The sequence below is a fragment of the Sorex fumeus genome, unplaced genomic scaffold, assembly GCF_029834395.1.
Source record: "Sorex fumeus unplaced genomic scaffold, SorFum_2.1 ptg000073l, whole genome shotgun sequence".
Classification (NCBI taxonomy): Eukaryota; Metazoa; Chordata; class Mammalia; order Eulipotyphla; family Soricidae; genus Sorex; species Sorex fumeus.
The window spans coordinates 4,075,641-4,089,884 of record NW_026606130.1 but is presented as its reverse complement, the minus strand read 5'-3'; the positions used below and the strand labels follow the sequence as shown (position 1 = coordinate 4,089,884).

Below are 14,244 nucleotides of genomic sequence, written 5' to 3'. Positions count from 1 at the left end.
AAGCAAAGCAAAAACAAAAACAAAAACAAAAAAAAAACACTCACAAAAATTCAACATTGGAACAGAAAAAGATAGTACAGCAGGAAGTGTTCTTGTTTGCCTTGCATACAACCAATCTGGGTTTTATCTTCAGCACCACATATGGTACCCAGTTCTCTGTCAGTAAGTGATCCCCAAGCAAAGAGGTAGGGTTAGCCTTGAGCATGGCCAGGTGTCTCTCCCCGGATCTCCCCTAAAAATAACCCCAAAACTGTAGCTAATAGTGCCATGATTCCCTTGAAAGCAATTGAGTAAGTCTTTATGTAAGTCAACCCAGTGATGCAAAAGAAGAATCAAAAGTGTCCATGTCCTCTAATCCACACTCTCAATTCTAGAAGTGCATCCTAAGGAAATAATTCAATAGAGGTTAAAATTCTATGTGCAAGAATGTTTACAGATGAATTAGTCACAAGTTTAAAGTCAGAAGTAGCCTAATCTTGGGAATGGTTCCCTAAATAATGGCATAGTATAACAACACCATGAAATTTTACTCATTTGAAAGAATAAATATGATTATGAATCAAAGAAAAATCTAAGGAGAATTTAAACTTGTTTATATATGATCAGAACGATGGTAATTATATTTATATATTGATAGATTAACAAGGGCATGAACAAATACAAAGTTATTTTAGGGTAAAGGGGTAAGGAGAGTGGAGGAATACTTTTTCATAAAATGATATTAGTGATATATTTCATGGGGTTGGAGCAAGAGTATAGTGGGTAAGGAACTTGTCTTGCAGTCAACAGACCTGTGTTCTATTCTCCCATATGGTCCCCCGAGTTTCACCAGAAGTGATCCCTGAGCACAGAGCCAGGGCTGAGCCCTGAGCACTGCCAGGTATGGCCTCCCTACCAAAAAACATAAACCCACAAATCTTGTCTTGTTTTCAGTTACTAGTTCTTAAGATAAGTCCTCTTTCTTGTAAACCTCTCTCATGTTTCTTTCTTGTCATTTGTGAGCCAGCATCCCTTCCTTAGCTAGACGATATAGCTGTGCTGAAAATCAAGTTAAATAACAAGTTAAAGTGCTTGGAGACTCTTAGAGGTAACATTCAGGTCTGTATTATTGCAATTAACATTTGAATCTCGCTTAAAGGCAGAGAAAGGACAAATAGAGAATAGCTATCTATATTAGAGAAAAGAACTAAAGTCAAGAATGAAACTCTAACCATAGTATTAACTTTCTGAGTACCTTTTCTTCTAGATATTATTTGCAATAATTTCCCCGATACTCTCTACTTTTACACATTATGGTTTGCAATACAGATACTGAGAGGTTATCATGTTTGGTCCTTTAACTACTTTCAAGCACACCCATCCCAACTGATCCTCCCTCCAACCTTCATTTTCTTAGTGATCCCTTCTCTATTCCAGCTGCCTTCTCCCCCGCCCCCTACTGCCCCCACCCCCGCCACCGCTCATAAGGCAGGCTTCCAACTATGGAGCAATCATCCTGGCCCTTGTGTCTACTATCCTTGGGTGTCAATCTCATGTTATGTTATTTTATACTCCACAAATGAGTGCAGTTCTTCTACATCTGTCCCTCTCTTTCCAACTCATTTCACATAGCATGATACTCTCCATGTCTATCCATTTATAAGCAAATTTCATGACTTAATCTCTCCTAACAGCTGCATAGTATTCCACTGTGTAGATGTACCAGAGTTTCTTTAATCAGTCATCTGTTCTCAGGCACTCGGGTTGTTTTCAAATTTTGGCTATTGTGAATAGTGCTGCAATTAACATATAGGTACAGATGTTATCTCTACTGTGCATTTTTGCACCCTAGGGATATATTCCCAGAAGTGGTATTGCGGGGTCATATGGAAGCTCAATTTCTAGATTTTGAAGGACTGCCCATATTGTTTTCCAGAAAGGCTGGACTAGTCGGCATTTCCACCGACAGTGGAAGAGCGACCCTTTCCCACCACATCCACGCCAGCACTGGTTGCTTTTGTCCTGTTGAATGTGTGCTAGTCTCTGTGGTGTGAGATGATATCTCATAGTTGTTTTTATTTGCATCTCCCTGATGATTAGTGATTTGGAGCATCTTTTCATGTGCCTTTTGACCATTTGTATATCTTTTTTGAAAAAGCTTCTGTTCATTTCTTCTCCCCACAGTTTGGTGGTGTTGGAGGTTTTTTTCTTATACAATTCTACTAGTGTCTTGTATATCCTAGATATTAATCCCTTATCAGATGGGTATTGGGTAAATATTCTTTCCCATTCTGTGGGATTTCTCTGTATTTTAGTCACTGTTTTTTTTTGAAGTGCAGAAGCTTTTAGTTTGATGTAGTCCCATTTGTTTATGTTTGTTTCCACTTGCTTGGTCAGTGGTGTTTCATCCTTAAAGATTTTTTTATGGTGTTTTTTAAAATTTTTGTTAGTGAAACACCATGAGGTACAGTTGTAGACTTACAATTTTTTGTGCTTAGGTTTCAGTTATACAATGATTGAGTACCCATCCCTCCACCAGTGCCCATTCCCCACCACCAATGATCTCAGTATCCCTCCCACCTCCCCATCCCCTCCCCCACTGCACCCCGCCTCTGTGGGAGGGCATTCCCTTTTGCTCTCTCTCTCTCTTTTGGGTGCTGTGGTTTGCAAAAGAGACATTGAGTGGAAATCAAGATCGGTCTATAGTCTACTTTCAGCATGCATCTCCCATCCTGGGAGGATCCTCCCAACACCCTTTACTTAATGCTCCCTTCTCTATCTGAGCTGCCTTTAAAGATGCTTTTTAGCTTCAATGTCATGGAGGGTTCTACCTACATTTTGCCCTATGTACCTTATGCATTCATGTCTGATACTGAGGTCTTTAATCTGACTTTTGTGCCTGGCATTAAACAACGATCACAGTTCATTTTATTGCAGGTAGCTATCCAGTTTCCCCAGCACCACTTGTTGAAGATGCTTTCCTTGTTCCACTTCACATTTCTTGCTCCTTTGTCAAAGATTAAGTGGTCATATATTTGGGAGTCTGTGACAGAATATTCAGCTCTGTTCCATTGGTCTGTGGATCTGTTTCTTGCCCAAATACTATGCTGTTTTAATTACAACTGCTTTGTAATACAGCTTGAGATTGGGGAAAGTGATGCCACCCATCTTCTTTATCCCAACTATTGCTTTAGCTATTTGTGGGGGGTTTATTTTTCCATATAAATTTCAGGAGGGTTTTGTCTATTTCTTTGAAAAATGTCATGGGCATCTTGATAGGGACTGCATTAAATTTGTATAGTGCTTTGGGTAGTATTGACATTTTGATAATGTTAATCCTCCCTATCCATGAGCAGGGGATGTGTCTCCATTTCCTAGTATCCTCTTTTACTTGTTGAAGTAGTGTTTTTTTAATTTTCCTTGTATAGGTCCTTGACCAGTTAAACTGATTCCGAGGTACTTGATTTTTTGAGGTACTATTGTGAAAGGGATTTCTTTTAATGTCTCTTTCTTCTCTTTTGTTATTTGTATATAAGAAAGCCATGGACTTTTGGGTGTTGATTTTGTAGCCTGCCACTTTAGTATTCAAACCTATTGTTTCAAGGATGTTTTCTGTAGAGTCCTTAGGGTTGTATAATAATTTCATTTTATTGGAAAATGTTTTACTGTCCTTTATTAGTATTCACAACTTGTTGCTTCTAGTTCCTTTGTTGATTTCTTATAAAGTTATGTATCTACAATTTTCTGCACGATTGGGAAAACATCAAAATATCAAAGTACCTAATAAACTATGTCATGGCTATATATCAGATTTATACAAAAGATATTTTAAAGCGTATTATTGCTCAGGCCCCATCTCTACAAAATTCTAAAGTACTAAATTAGAAATGGGAGCTCAGATTACACTAACATATAGTTATAACTAATGATTGTGAGTTTATGATTTAATGGCTTACATGCATTTTACCATAGAAAAGCTGGAAATGAGGAAAATGGGGAAATGAGAAGTGAACTGATTTTAGATTACTACCCAATATGCTCTATCGAAATCTGTAAACACTCATATAAACCAGTATAATCTAACCAACCATTAAATAAGTTGATCCTATATATATTCACTCTAATATTAACCTCGAATTAACCTCTACTATCCCCATTCTATTTTTAAAATAATTTGCATTTAATTAAAAAGCCATGATTACAAAGTTATTGACAGTAAAGTTTTAGACATAGAATATTTCAACACCTATTCCGCCATCATTGTCAACATGCCTCCACCAGTGTTCCCATGCTCCATGTCCGACCCCCACCTGAGACCCACTCCCTGACTGCCACCTTAACAGGCCCATTACAAAGTTTGGTGATTGCAACTTAGAGCTCATGTTTTCAGTGTGGTTGAGTCTGCGCTTTGGATATATAGCTAAACCACAGTCCCCTATCACCAGTATAACTTAAGCCCTAACAACCTGTTCTCCCATTACATCTTTTTCTCATCTACTTCCTGCTTTTCTCATTCTATTTTTTAAATTCTCTTCTTTCTTCACATTCATTTTATGTTCATCTGATTTGTAAAAATAAATAAATTTGTAGAATTTATTTGGGGCTCAGATCTCCAACCCTGCTCAGATCAGGACTGGGCCTCCTCCACCCAGATCCCCCATCTTCCAATAGGGAGGCGTTACACCCACCAACTGCCCCTGGTGCCGTTTTAGCCCATCAACGGCCAAGACCTAGAGACTATAAAACCCAGCTCCCGGAAGAGAACAGCGTAGAGTCTCCTGCCCCTGCACCTGCCTGTCCTCATCGGGGCTCCTTGGAAGGGGGCATATTGAGTTTCCTTCCCTGCCCCGAGCAGAGCCCTGGCAGTTGAAGACCTCCAGAACTAGCCACAGCTATGCTTAAGAGCACTGTCCACACGTTTGGACAAGCTTCACGCATGAAGGAACCGGCAGAGGAACACAGGCATGCAGGACCCGGGCATGAGATCTCCAAGCCTGCTTGGATCAGGACTGAGCCTCCTCCACCCAGATCCCTCATCTTCCAGTAGAAAGGAGGTACACCCACCAACTGCCCCTGGCATCATGTTATCCCATCAACAGCCAAGATACAGAGACTATAAAACCCAGCTCTCGGAAGCTTATTATCTTGTTCTTACTCTTGGAAAACCCAGCAGGCTACCAAGAGTATCCTGCCCTCACAGCAGAGTCTGGCAAACTCCCGTGGCGTATTCGTTATGCCAAAACCCAGGAACAATGATGGGTCTCATTCCCCTGACCATGAAAGAGCCTCGAATGTGGCACTTTCTAAAATCTCAGGGCTAGGACGAAGGAGATGTTACTGGTGCCTGCTCAAGGAAATCGATGAACAACAGGATGACAGTGATATAGTGATACAGTAAAGTATTAGGTAGGCATTAATTTTATAGGTATTACCTGATAGATGAAAGAGAACAATATATTTACCTACCAAAGTAGAAACAGTTCCTATAATGCATCTATGCAATGTAATACTACTTGGTTATAAAAAATTTGAAATCATGCAATTTGCCACTATGTGGATTATCATCTAGAGGTAGATCTGCGGATGGATCACCATGCTGAGTGAAGTCACCCACAAGGAGAGAGACAGACATACAATGATCTCTCTCACAAGTGGAATATAAAGAAAAAATAATGGAATAACAAATACCTACAGAACTTAGCTTACCAGGGTAAGTGGAAAGAGGAGAGTAATTGGAAGAGGAATTGGTTGTGTGTGGGGAGTGGCACTGAGATAATGGTGGAAGGAAAAAGACACTTTGGTGGGCAATGGGGGTTAGACTGTTATGTGCATGAAACCCTACGATTAATAGTCCTGTAAATAGCAATAACAAAAAATCATAGGTTTGTTATTTTTCAGTGATCACTGAAATATTTAATTTAGACTAGCTATCAATCACATAAATGTGAATGCTATGGAATCTTACCTCTCTGGTGGTTGAAGAAGGAAGAACAAAACCTTCCACAGAAAGTCCGTGACACTGAAAAATAGCAAAAGCATGCTGTTACCAAGGGTATACTGACAACTCAACAACTGGAGTGTGTCAGGAGACAGAAATAATTTGTAAGTATGCTCCATGGGGTAGATGTTGAGTAATCACAGGTCACAGGTTTTGCAGCCCAAGTATCGCTACCATGAGGTTATGAGTCCTACGTGGCAAGAAGCGACATTGGACTACAGACCCAAGATACATCTGCTTATGGAGTTGGAAGTTAGTGAAGAGATTTACTAGTCTGAAATGTTCAGAGACCACCTGGAAGTATACAATATTAGATCCCAGAACCCTCACAAAATGACTCATGAATATTTAAGTTGATAATAAAAGTTCAGAATTGCAGAATTCTAGTTAATTATCCACCCAAAGTCCTCCTCATCTTACTCTGCTCCACCTTTTCTACCATAGGTGGATCCTATATCATTATTATTAGTAGTAGTAGTCTGGGAATCAATCTCTGGACCTCATATATGCAAGGCAAGTACTCTACCACTGAGCCACATCCTTTTGCTCTACTTTTCATTGGGTACATATCAGATTTTAATAACATATATGATTTACTTGCTACAAAAAGTGAGATCTTTATAACAAAATTCCTTCAATCAGCAGCCAATGTAACACTGCCCAAAGAGCAGAGAAATGATGGTTTTTGAAATCTAAACAATGCTACAATAGTGAGACCACATTATCAATAATGCCTAAACATCAAATTGGTGGTTTCATTTTTATGCTTCCTTCTATATGTAGTACATCTGAGCTTATTAATGACTTTTATATAATTACAGTGATACCAGTGATATGGGATGGAGCGATAGCACAGCAGTAGGACATCTGCCTTACACGCAGCCAGCCCGGCCAAGCCGGGTTCAATTCCTCCGCCCCTCTTGGAGAGCCCCGCAAGCTACTGAGGGTATCTCACCCGCACAGCAAAGCCTGGCAAGCTACCCGTGACGTATTCGATATGCCAAACACAGTAACAATTGTCACAATGGAGACGTTACTGGGCCTGCTCATGCAAATTGATGTACAATGGGAAGACAGTGACAGTGACCAGTGATATGTTGTATTTCAGTCAAGAAATGAAATAAAGGTATATCTAAAATATTTATGCTCACCTTCTGCAAAACTTGCCACACTTTTTGATAAAATCCAATTGGGACTCTGTTCAGAGCTCCATCCAGCCTTCTTCGGCGCTGCCACTGACCTTGACGAGTATCTTTAGATGTGAATTGACCATATACACTTAGAAAGGACCCACTATTTGGAGTCACAGAGGTTCCAGGTGACTTGGGGAAATGGGAGAAGAAAAATCACAAATCAAAATATATTTCTTATAAAATACAATAAAAGATCAAATAGCAAATATGCCACAAAATTGTAACCAGTTCTAAGTGGACCACCCAAGATAAAGAGGTTACAGTGAAGCTAGCAAATGCATGAATAGCTAATAGCAACATAAACTGGTGATATAGCCACTTTAGAAAGCAACTTAGTGTTACATAAGAAGAGCTATGAAGTACTGATTGTATCTAAAGTTCTTAACATGTGTCCTTCCCTGGTTTTCTCTGTTAAAATTCTAGCTTTATGTATGGGTAGATTGGTTGTTCTCATTGGTCATAACATAAGACTCAATAATCTTTTTAACATTTTTGTTTTTCGGGGTCCACACCCAGTGATGCTTAAGGGGTTACTTTTGGCTCTGTACTCAGTAATCACTTCTGGTGGGGCTTGGGAGACCACACACAAATGCTGGGGATCCAACCCAGGTCAGTTGTATGAAAGGCAAATGCCATGCCTGCTATAGTATTTCTCTGACCCCAAGACTCAATGCATTTAAAAGAACCGAAATCAACGAGTATTCTCTGACCACAATGAAATTAAATTAGAAAACAGTAACAAAGAAAATCTGGAAAAAATTACCAATATGTGAATATTAGATAACACACTCTTTACATAACTTATGGGTTACGGAAAAAATCAGAAACAAAATTAGAAAACACTATGAAATGAGTAAGAATTAAAATACAACACACCAAAATTTCTAAAATGCAGCTGAAACACTGTTTTAAAAAAACTTTTACAAGTGTTTATATTAATAAAGATCTCAAATCAACAAACATTCCAAGAATATAAAAAGAGCAAACTAAGCAAAAAGTAAGAATGACTACAATTAAGATTATAGTAGAAATAAATTAAAGAGAATTAAAAAGCAACAGACAAAATCAGTGAAACAAAAATGTGTTTTCATCAAGATAAATATCAACAAAACTGACTACTCTTTAGCCAGAGTCCAAGAAAAGAAGATGTATAATAAGGATAGAAAAGAGAGTTCACCCCCAACCTTATAGAAATAAAAAGGATTATAAGGACATACCATCAGATGAAATGAACAAATTTCTAGAAAGACATAACCCACCCAAATCAATTGTTAATTCAAGAAACAGAAAATTGAAACAGATCTATAATGGAGAGATCAAATCAGCTCCTTACAAATCTTTCCAAAAGAAAAGCAAGGCACAGATTTACTTCTACCATTTACTAAAATAAATAAATAAATAAATAAAAATAAAAAAAATCTCAGGGCTAGGACGAAGGAGACATTACTGGGGCCTGCTCGAGGCAATCGACGAACAGGATGGTCGTGATCGTGATCGTGATTTACTATTTACAACAACTATTTACTTCTACCAAATATTTAGAGAATTAGTATTGATTAATCCCAAACTCTTCTGAAAATGAGAAAATGAAGAAACTTCTCAACCCATTCTGTGAGAATGAAGCCAATAATACAACATATTAAAGTTGACAGACATCACAAAAAAATCTATAGTTCAATATCCCTAGAATACACACAAAAACCCTCAATAAGATACTAGCAAACTAAATTAGTAACAGAAAAAGAAGTATGCACTGCACTCACAAAGTAGGATTTTCTCCAGAAATTCAAGACACTTTTTAAATATCTAATATAATATATCAACAGAAAAACTGCATCATCCTGACAGACTTAAAAAAGCTTTAATTGACTCTAACAGGATTTCATAACTAAAACACTCAACAAACAAGAAATGGAAGGAAATTTTTCTGTCTTATGAAGGGCACTGGCAGAAAACCAAACTCATAGTTGACTAATAAAGAATGGTTGAAGAGTTAATGTTTTTTCTCCAAGAATCAGATTAAGACAAAAGTCTTCCCACTTCGATTCAACTCTGTACTGGAGGTTTTAGCCAAGTAGTAAGCAAGAAAGAATGCAGAGTGAGACAACAAAGTAAAATATCTCTGTTTGCAAGTGACATGGAAAGACAATCTTTTTCTCACATGGTTTTCTTGATATCTTTTTAAAAAAGCAATAAAAATTCATTTATTTACTTCTCGAGCGGGCCTAGTAACGTCTCCATTGGAGACTTTGTTGTTACTGTGTTTGGCATATCGAATACTCTCGGTAGCTTGCCGGGCTCTCCTGAATTCCATCGAATATGGACATGCCTAGTCTATACCTATATGACATAATCCTGATTACTGTAGTTATGTAATAAGATTTGCAATAGGGAATTATGAACCATTCAATTCTGGTCATTTTTGTCCTTCAGCCAAAACTGTAAGTTTTAATTAACATTAATGGCCAATGTAACACTGTAGCACTGTCCTCCCGTTGTTCATCAATTTGCTCGAGCAGGCATCAGTAACATCTCACAACAAATTGTGAGACTTGTTACTATTTTTGGCGTATCAAATATGTCACATGTAGCTTGCCAGGCTTTGAAGTGTGCATGAGGTACTCTTTGATAGCTTGTTGGGCTCTCTGAGAGGGGCGGAGGAATTGAACCCAAGTTGGCAGCATGCAAGGCAAACGCCCTACCCGCTGTGCTATGGCTCCAGCCCAACCAAGACATACGGGATGATTTATGATATACCTATTACATTCAGCCACAACCAAGAAGAGACACAGTCCAGCATGTCAGGTACAACAAAAGACCAAAATGGACTGTTTGGTATTAGCAAGGAGATTCTCTTAAAACTGGTCTCAGTGATAAAATAATCATGTATTCTAGATAGATTAGGACAAATTCTAGAGAGCATGCAGTCTTAGTCTGTAGGACATGGCCTCTGTCATTCCCTTTTTGTAGCAACCCAGGCTTTCTTCTCCTGTGTCTTCCACTAGTGCTCAAAGAAGCAGTTTATTACTTCATTTTTCTTCCTTAGTGCTTTAGTCTGGCTGCAGCAATAGCACAGCAGGTAGGGCGTTTGCCTTGTACACGGCCAACCCAGGTTCGACTCCTCCGCCCCTCTCAGAGAGCCCGGCAAGCTACCAAGAGTATCTCGACCGCACGGCAAAGCCTGGCAAGCTTCCCGTGATGTATTCGATATGCCAAAAACAGTAACAAGTCTCACAATTTGTTGTGAGATGTTACTGGTGCCCGCTCAAGCAAATCGATGAACAACGGGAGGACAGTGCTACAGTGCTACAGTGCTTTAGTCTAAGTATTCATTTCTTCCTCCACTTGGCTCTCATGGTGTGGAGGCTTCTAGAAAAATGGTAGAGATCTCTTCTTCTTTTCAAAAGACAGCATTAACTATTATGGGCACCTTGAATGGTTACATGTGACATATGAATATTAGTATTAGCTTATCAGTTTCTACTTACAAGCCCAGCTTGGTTTAATAAAGATTATAGTATATTTGTAGATCAATATTAGAATCATTAATACTGTTATGTTATTAAGCCTTCTGATCCATGAAAATAGGATCTCTCATTTTATATATATTTAATTCCTTTCAAGAAGTTTTGTAGTTTTTAGAGTAATTGAACCATACTTTTGTTAAAATTAAATTCAAATTCTCATTGTGCAGAACCGAGGAACATAGCATGACAAAGTGCTATTTTTGGAAAGGCCTTTTTATAAAACTAAACCTTGGCTACTGTTCAAAAACCTATTTTTTGGGGGGATGTGGAGGGCACATCCTATCAGTCCCAAAGTTCTAACTGTGGCTCACTATACCTAAACTGTTAGTGCAAACACTATAGATTATGTTGAATGTGTTAGTTCCTTCTGGGAGTCTAGAGTTTTAGTATATGCTAGTGAAAGGCTCTTTATGTCACCAGGTCCTCTTAAGAACCCTGGGTGCTGAGACTTCAGTAAGCTTTCTTGCTTGCCATTTCATCATACATGTTGTCAAAACTTAATGCAAGAGGAGTTGGAGGTATACTACAGCAGGTAAGGTATTTGCTTTTGCACAAGGTGAACCTGGGTTCGATCTCTGAGCACCTCCTGGATGATTCCTGAGCTCAGAGCCAGGACTATGCCCTGCGTAATCTCAGGTGTTGCTCCAAAATCAAAACCCAAAACCAAATTAACTCACTGAAAGAGAATTAAGCACATTGTGTGTAACTTCATTGAAAAATTTCTCTGGAACTTGTATATGCTTTTCCTAGACTTTGTATAAAGCATTTATTCTCTTTGCTGATTTTGCTTTATATCATTTCACTATAGTACATGATAGATGTAAGTATAAACTATATACTGAATCCTGTGAGTTCTCCAGGTAAATTATTAAACATGGTGATCTTGAAACCCCAAATATAATCATGGACGGGAATCGATAGGTAAAACTATAAAACTTTCGAAAAACACAAAAGGAATAAGAATTCTGACTCTACATTAAGCAATTTTTTAGATTAAAAAATTGACAAATTGAACTCCGTCAAAATTAAGACGGATAGTGTCCTTTGTTCTTCAAAGGACACTATCAAGAAAGTGATTTCTGTGGTGATATTATGGTGAAGACAAATAAAAAGGAAAAGAAAAGTTGAAAGACAATCTTTTTTAATAGGAAAAAATATTTCTCAGTCACAATTTTATAAGAGATTTCTATACAGATTATTAAGGAGTCTTTAGAACTCAATAATAAAATGAAAAATAACTTTTTAAACAAAGGACAAAGAATCTGAATGGACATTTCTCCAAAGAAGATAAAGAGCCAAGAAGCACTTCAGAGTCTCAGTACCATAATCCATTAGGATAATGCAAATCAAAACACACTTGTTAGAATAAAAAGACAATAAATATGAATTTAGAATACAAATATGAAGTTAGTATATGAAGAAACTGGAGCTCCCATATACTGTTGTTGGGGATTTAAAACTGTGCAGCCCATATGGAAAAGAGCATTTCCTCAGAATGTTTAAAATCACAGAAAGTCCAGAAATGTCTGCTACTAACTCTATATATATTCAAGAGAAATGTCCACATGAAGGAATATTTATTTATAATAGCTCAAACAAGTAACAATCCAGATGTCCATCAACAAATGAATAAATAAGATGTGGTATATAAATACAATGGCATTTTTATGTGTGATGCCAGAGACTGAACCCAGGTCCTCACACAGGCTAGCCTCAGCTCTGCCATTAAGCCACATCCTCAGCCTGCTATACAGTGAGAAAATATGTGGACATACAAACAAATGAAGTACTTATACATGCTATAGCATAATGAATTTTGATAAAATATTAATGATGAAATGTAGGAGAGTGGCCTTTGTTGGTTTAGATTCTGAAATAAATATAAAGAAGATGACAGAAACATTTTCTGTTCAAAGAACTCACATTTCCTATGGGCGAAATGCCCAAGTCAACCATTCACAGAAAAGTACCCCAAGATATTTTTTATTGACCAGTGATTTCAGTATATCAAATATATGACTGCCATTTGATATATTTTTCACTGCCTTTGACTCTACCATAAAAAACCACCTACACTGGTGTTACTGTGATTGAACCAAAAATGGTAGGTATGGGATGCACTACAATTCGAACTATTTGGGGGCTAGAGAGATAGTACAGCAGATAGAGCACTTGCCTTACAAGCAGCTGACCCAGTTGAATCTGAGATATCCTATATGATCCCCTGAGTACCTTCAAGAGTAATTCCAGAGCTGCAAAGTCAGGATTACCCCCTGAATATCAGTGTGTGGTCCCAAAGCTAAGAAAATGAGATTATTTTCCAATTTTGAGATTTTAGATAAACTCATCCTCTATATCTTTGCGTTCCTTTATTAATATGGATATAGCAGTAGGCCAAATTTTATACTAATCCATTACAGGTTATTTCCTATCAACAGAAATACCAGCATTATATCCAGTCATTTTCCATTTATTTAATTGCCATCTAGCCTAAATATCTTAATTCTTATAAAACAAAAATCGTAGCCCATTATGCAAAATTAATTTAAACAATACAAATTTAAACAGAGAACATAAACTTTATGAGGGAAAGAATATCTGTCCCTTTGCTACTACAGTTCAAACACCTGGTACAAATTTGGCATTCAAATTTTATTTTTTTAATGAAATAATAATCAGAAGAATGGGTAACTCATAGACTTTCAAACTGAAAAGCACGTTAATTAGAATCACTGAGAAAGCTGGTTAAAATCCAGGCCTCATCTTCAGCTATTCTGGGTCAGTAGGCCTAGCTAGGGTAAGGCCCAAGAATTTGCATTTCTATGAAATTCTTAGGTTTGTGATGATCATGTTGTACATGGCCTAGCACACAGTAGATATGCAATTATCATATCTATCTGATACAATTCTCATATCTAATTCAAAGACTATACAGACATGCAAACAAGTATTAGATTTTTAAATGTGAAAGATTTCTAAAACACCATACGTTTTTGTTTTGTGCTTCTTACTGGTAAATCAGTATACGCCATGAGTTACATATCAGCATGTTCAAAGCACTTGTGAACAGTACGTGGTACAAGACAGGGCTCAAGAGATAGCATAGAGGTCAGGGATGCACACTTTACATTTCAGGACCCCACATCAATCTTAAGACACTATATGACCTATCAAATAGCCTGGGTATTGCCCTGCTGAAGTCGGTGGCCCTCGTGGTCCACTGGGGTGGCCCTGGTAAAAACCTAGCAATTGAGGGTTCAAGCAGCACCGCAGTCTCAGTCCTTACCACTGAAGCACTCAAGTGTTGCCTGAGTGCCCTACATTCCCCACCCCCCACCACATTATCTCTTGGGAGCCCCACCCCTGTAAAAAGTCAATAGAATTTACTAGAGAAGACAGTGATATAAAATCTGTACCCAGGGATGGCCACCTTGGTCTATGATAAAAGACAGGAAATAAAAATAAAATCAAAAGGGAGGAATCAGGCAATGAAAATTTGCATTTCTAAAAGGGCTAGAGAGAAAACAACAGATGAGGCACTTGCCTT

General features: G+C 37.9%; 1 protein-coding gene across 1 annotated transcript in view; it reads right to left on the bottom strand.

Moving 5' to 3' along the window:
• Nucleotides 1-14,244, bottom strand: part of PHKA1 (phosphorylase kinase regulatory subunit alpha 1) — a 204,120-nt gene that overhangs the window by 5,063 nt on the left and 184,813 nt on the right. The window contains exons 29-30 of the mRNA XM_056130113.1: nt 7,129-7,299; nt 5,945-5,998 (exon numbers count right to left, since the gene is read on the bottom strand). Of these exons, the coding sequence (XP_055986088.1) occupies nt 5,945-5,998; nt 7,129-7,299 (225 nt within the window). The remainder of the gene's footprint in view (nt 1-5,944; nt 5,999-7,128; nt 7,300-14,244) is intronic.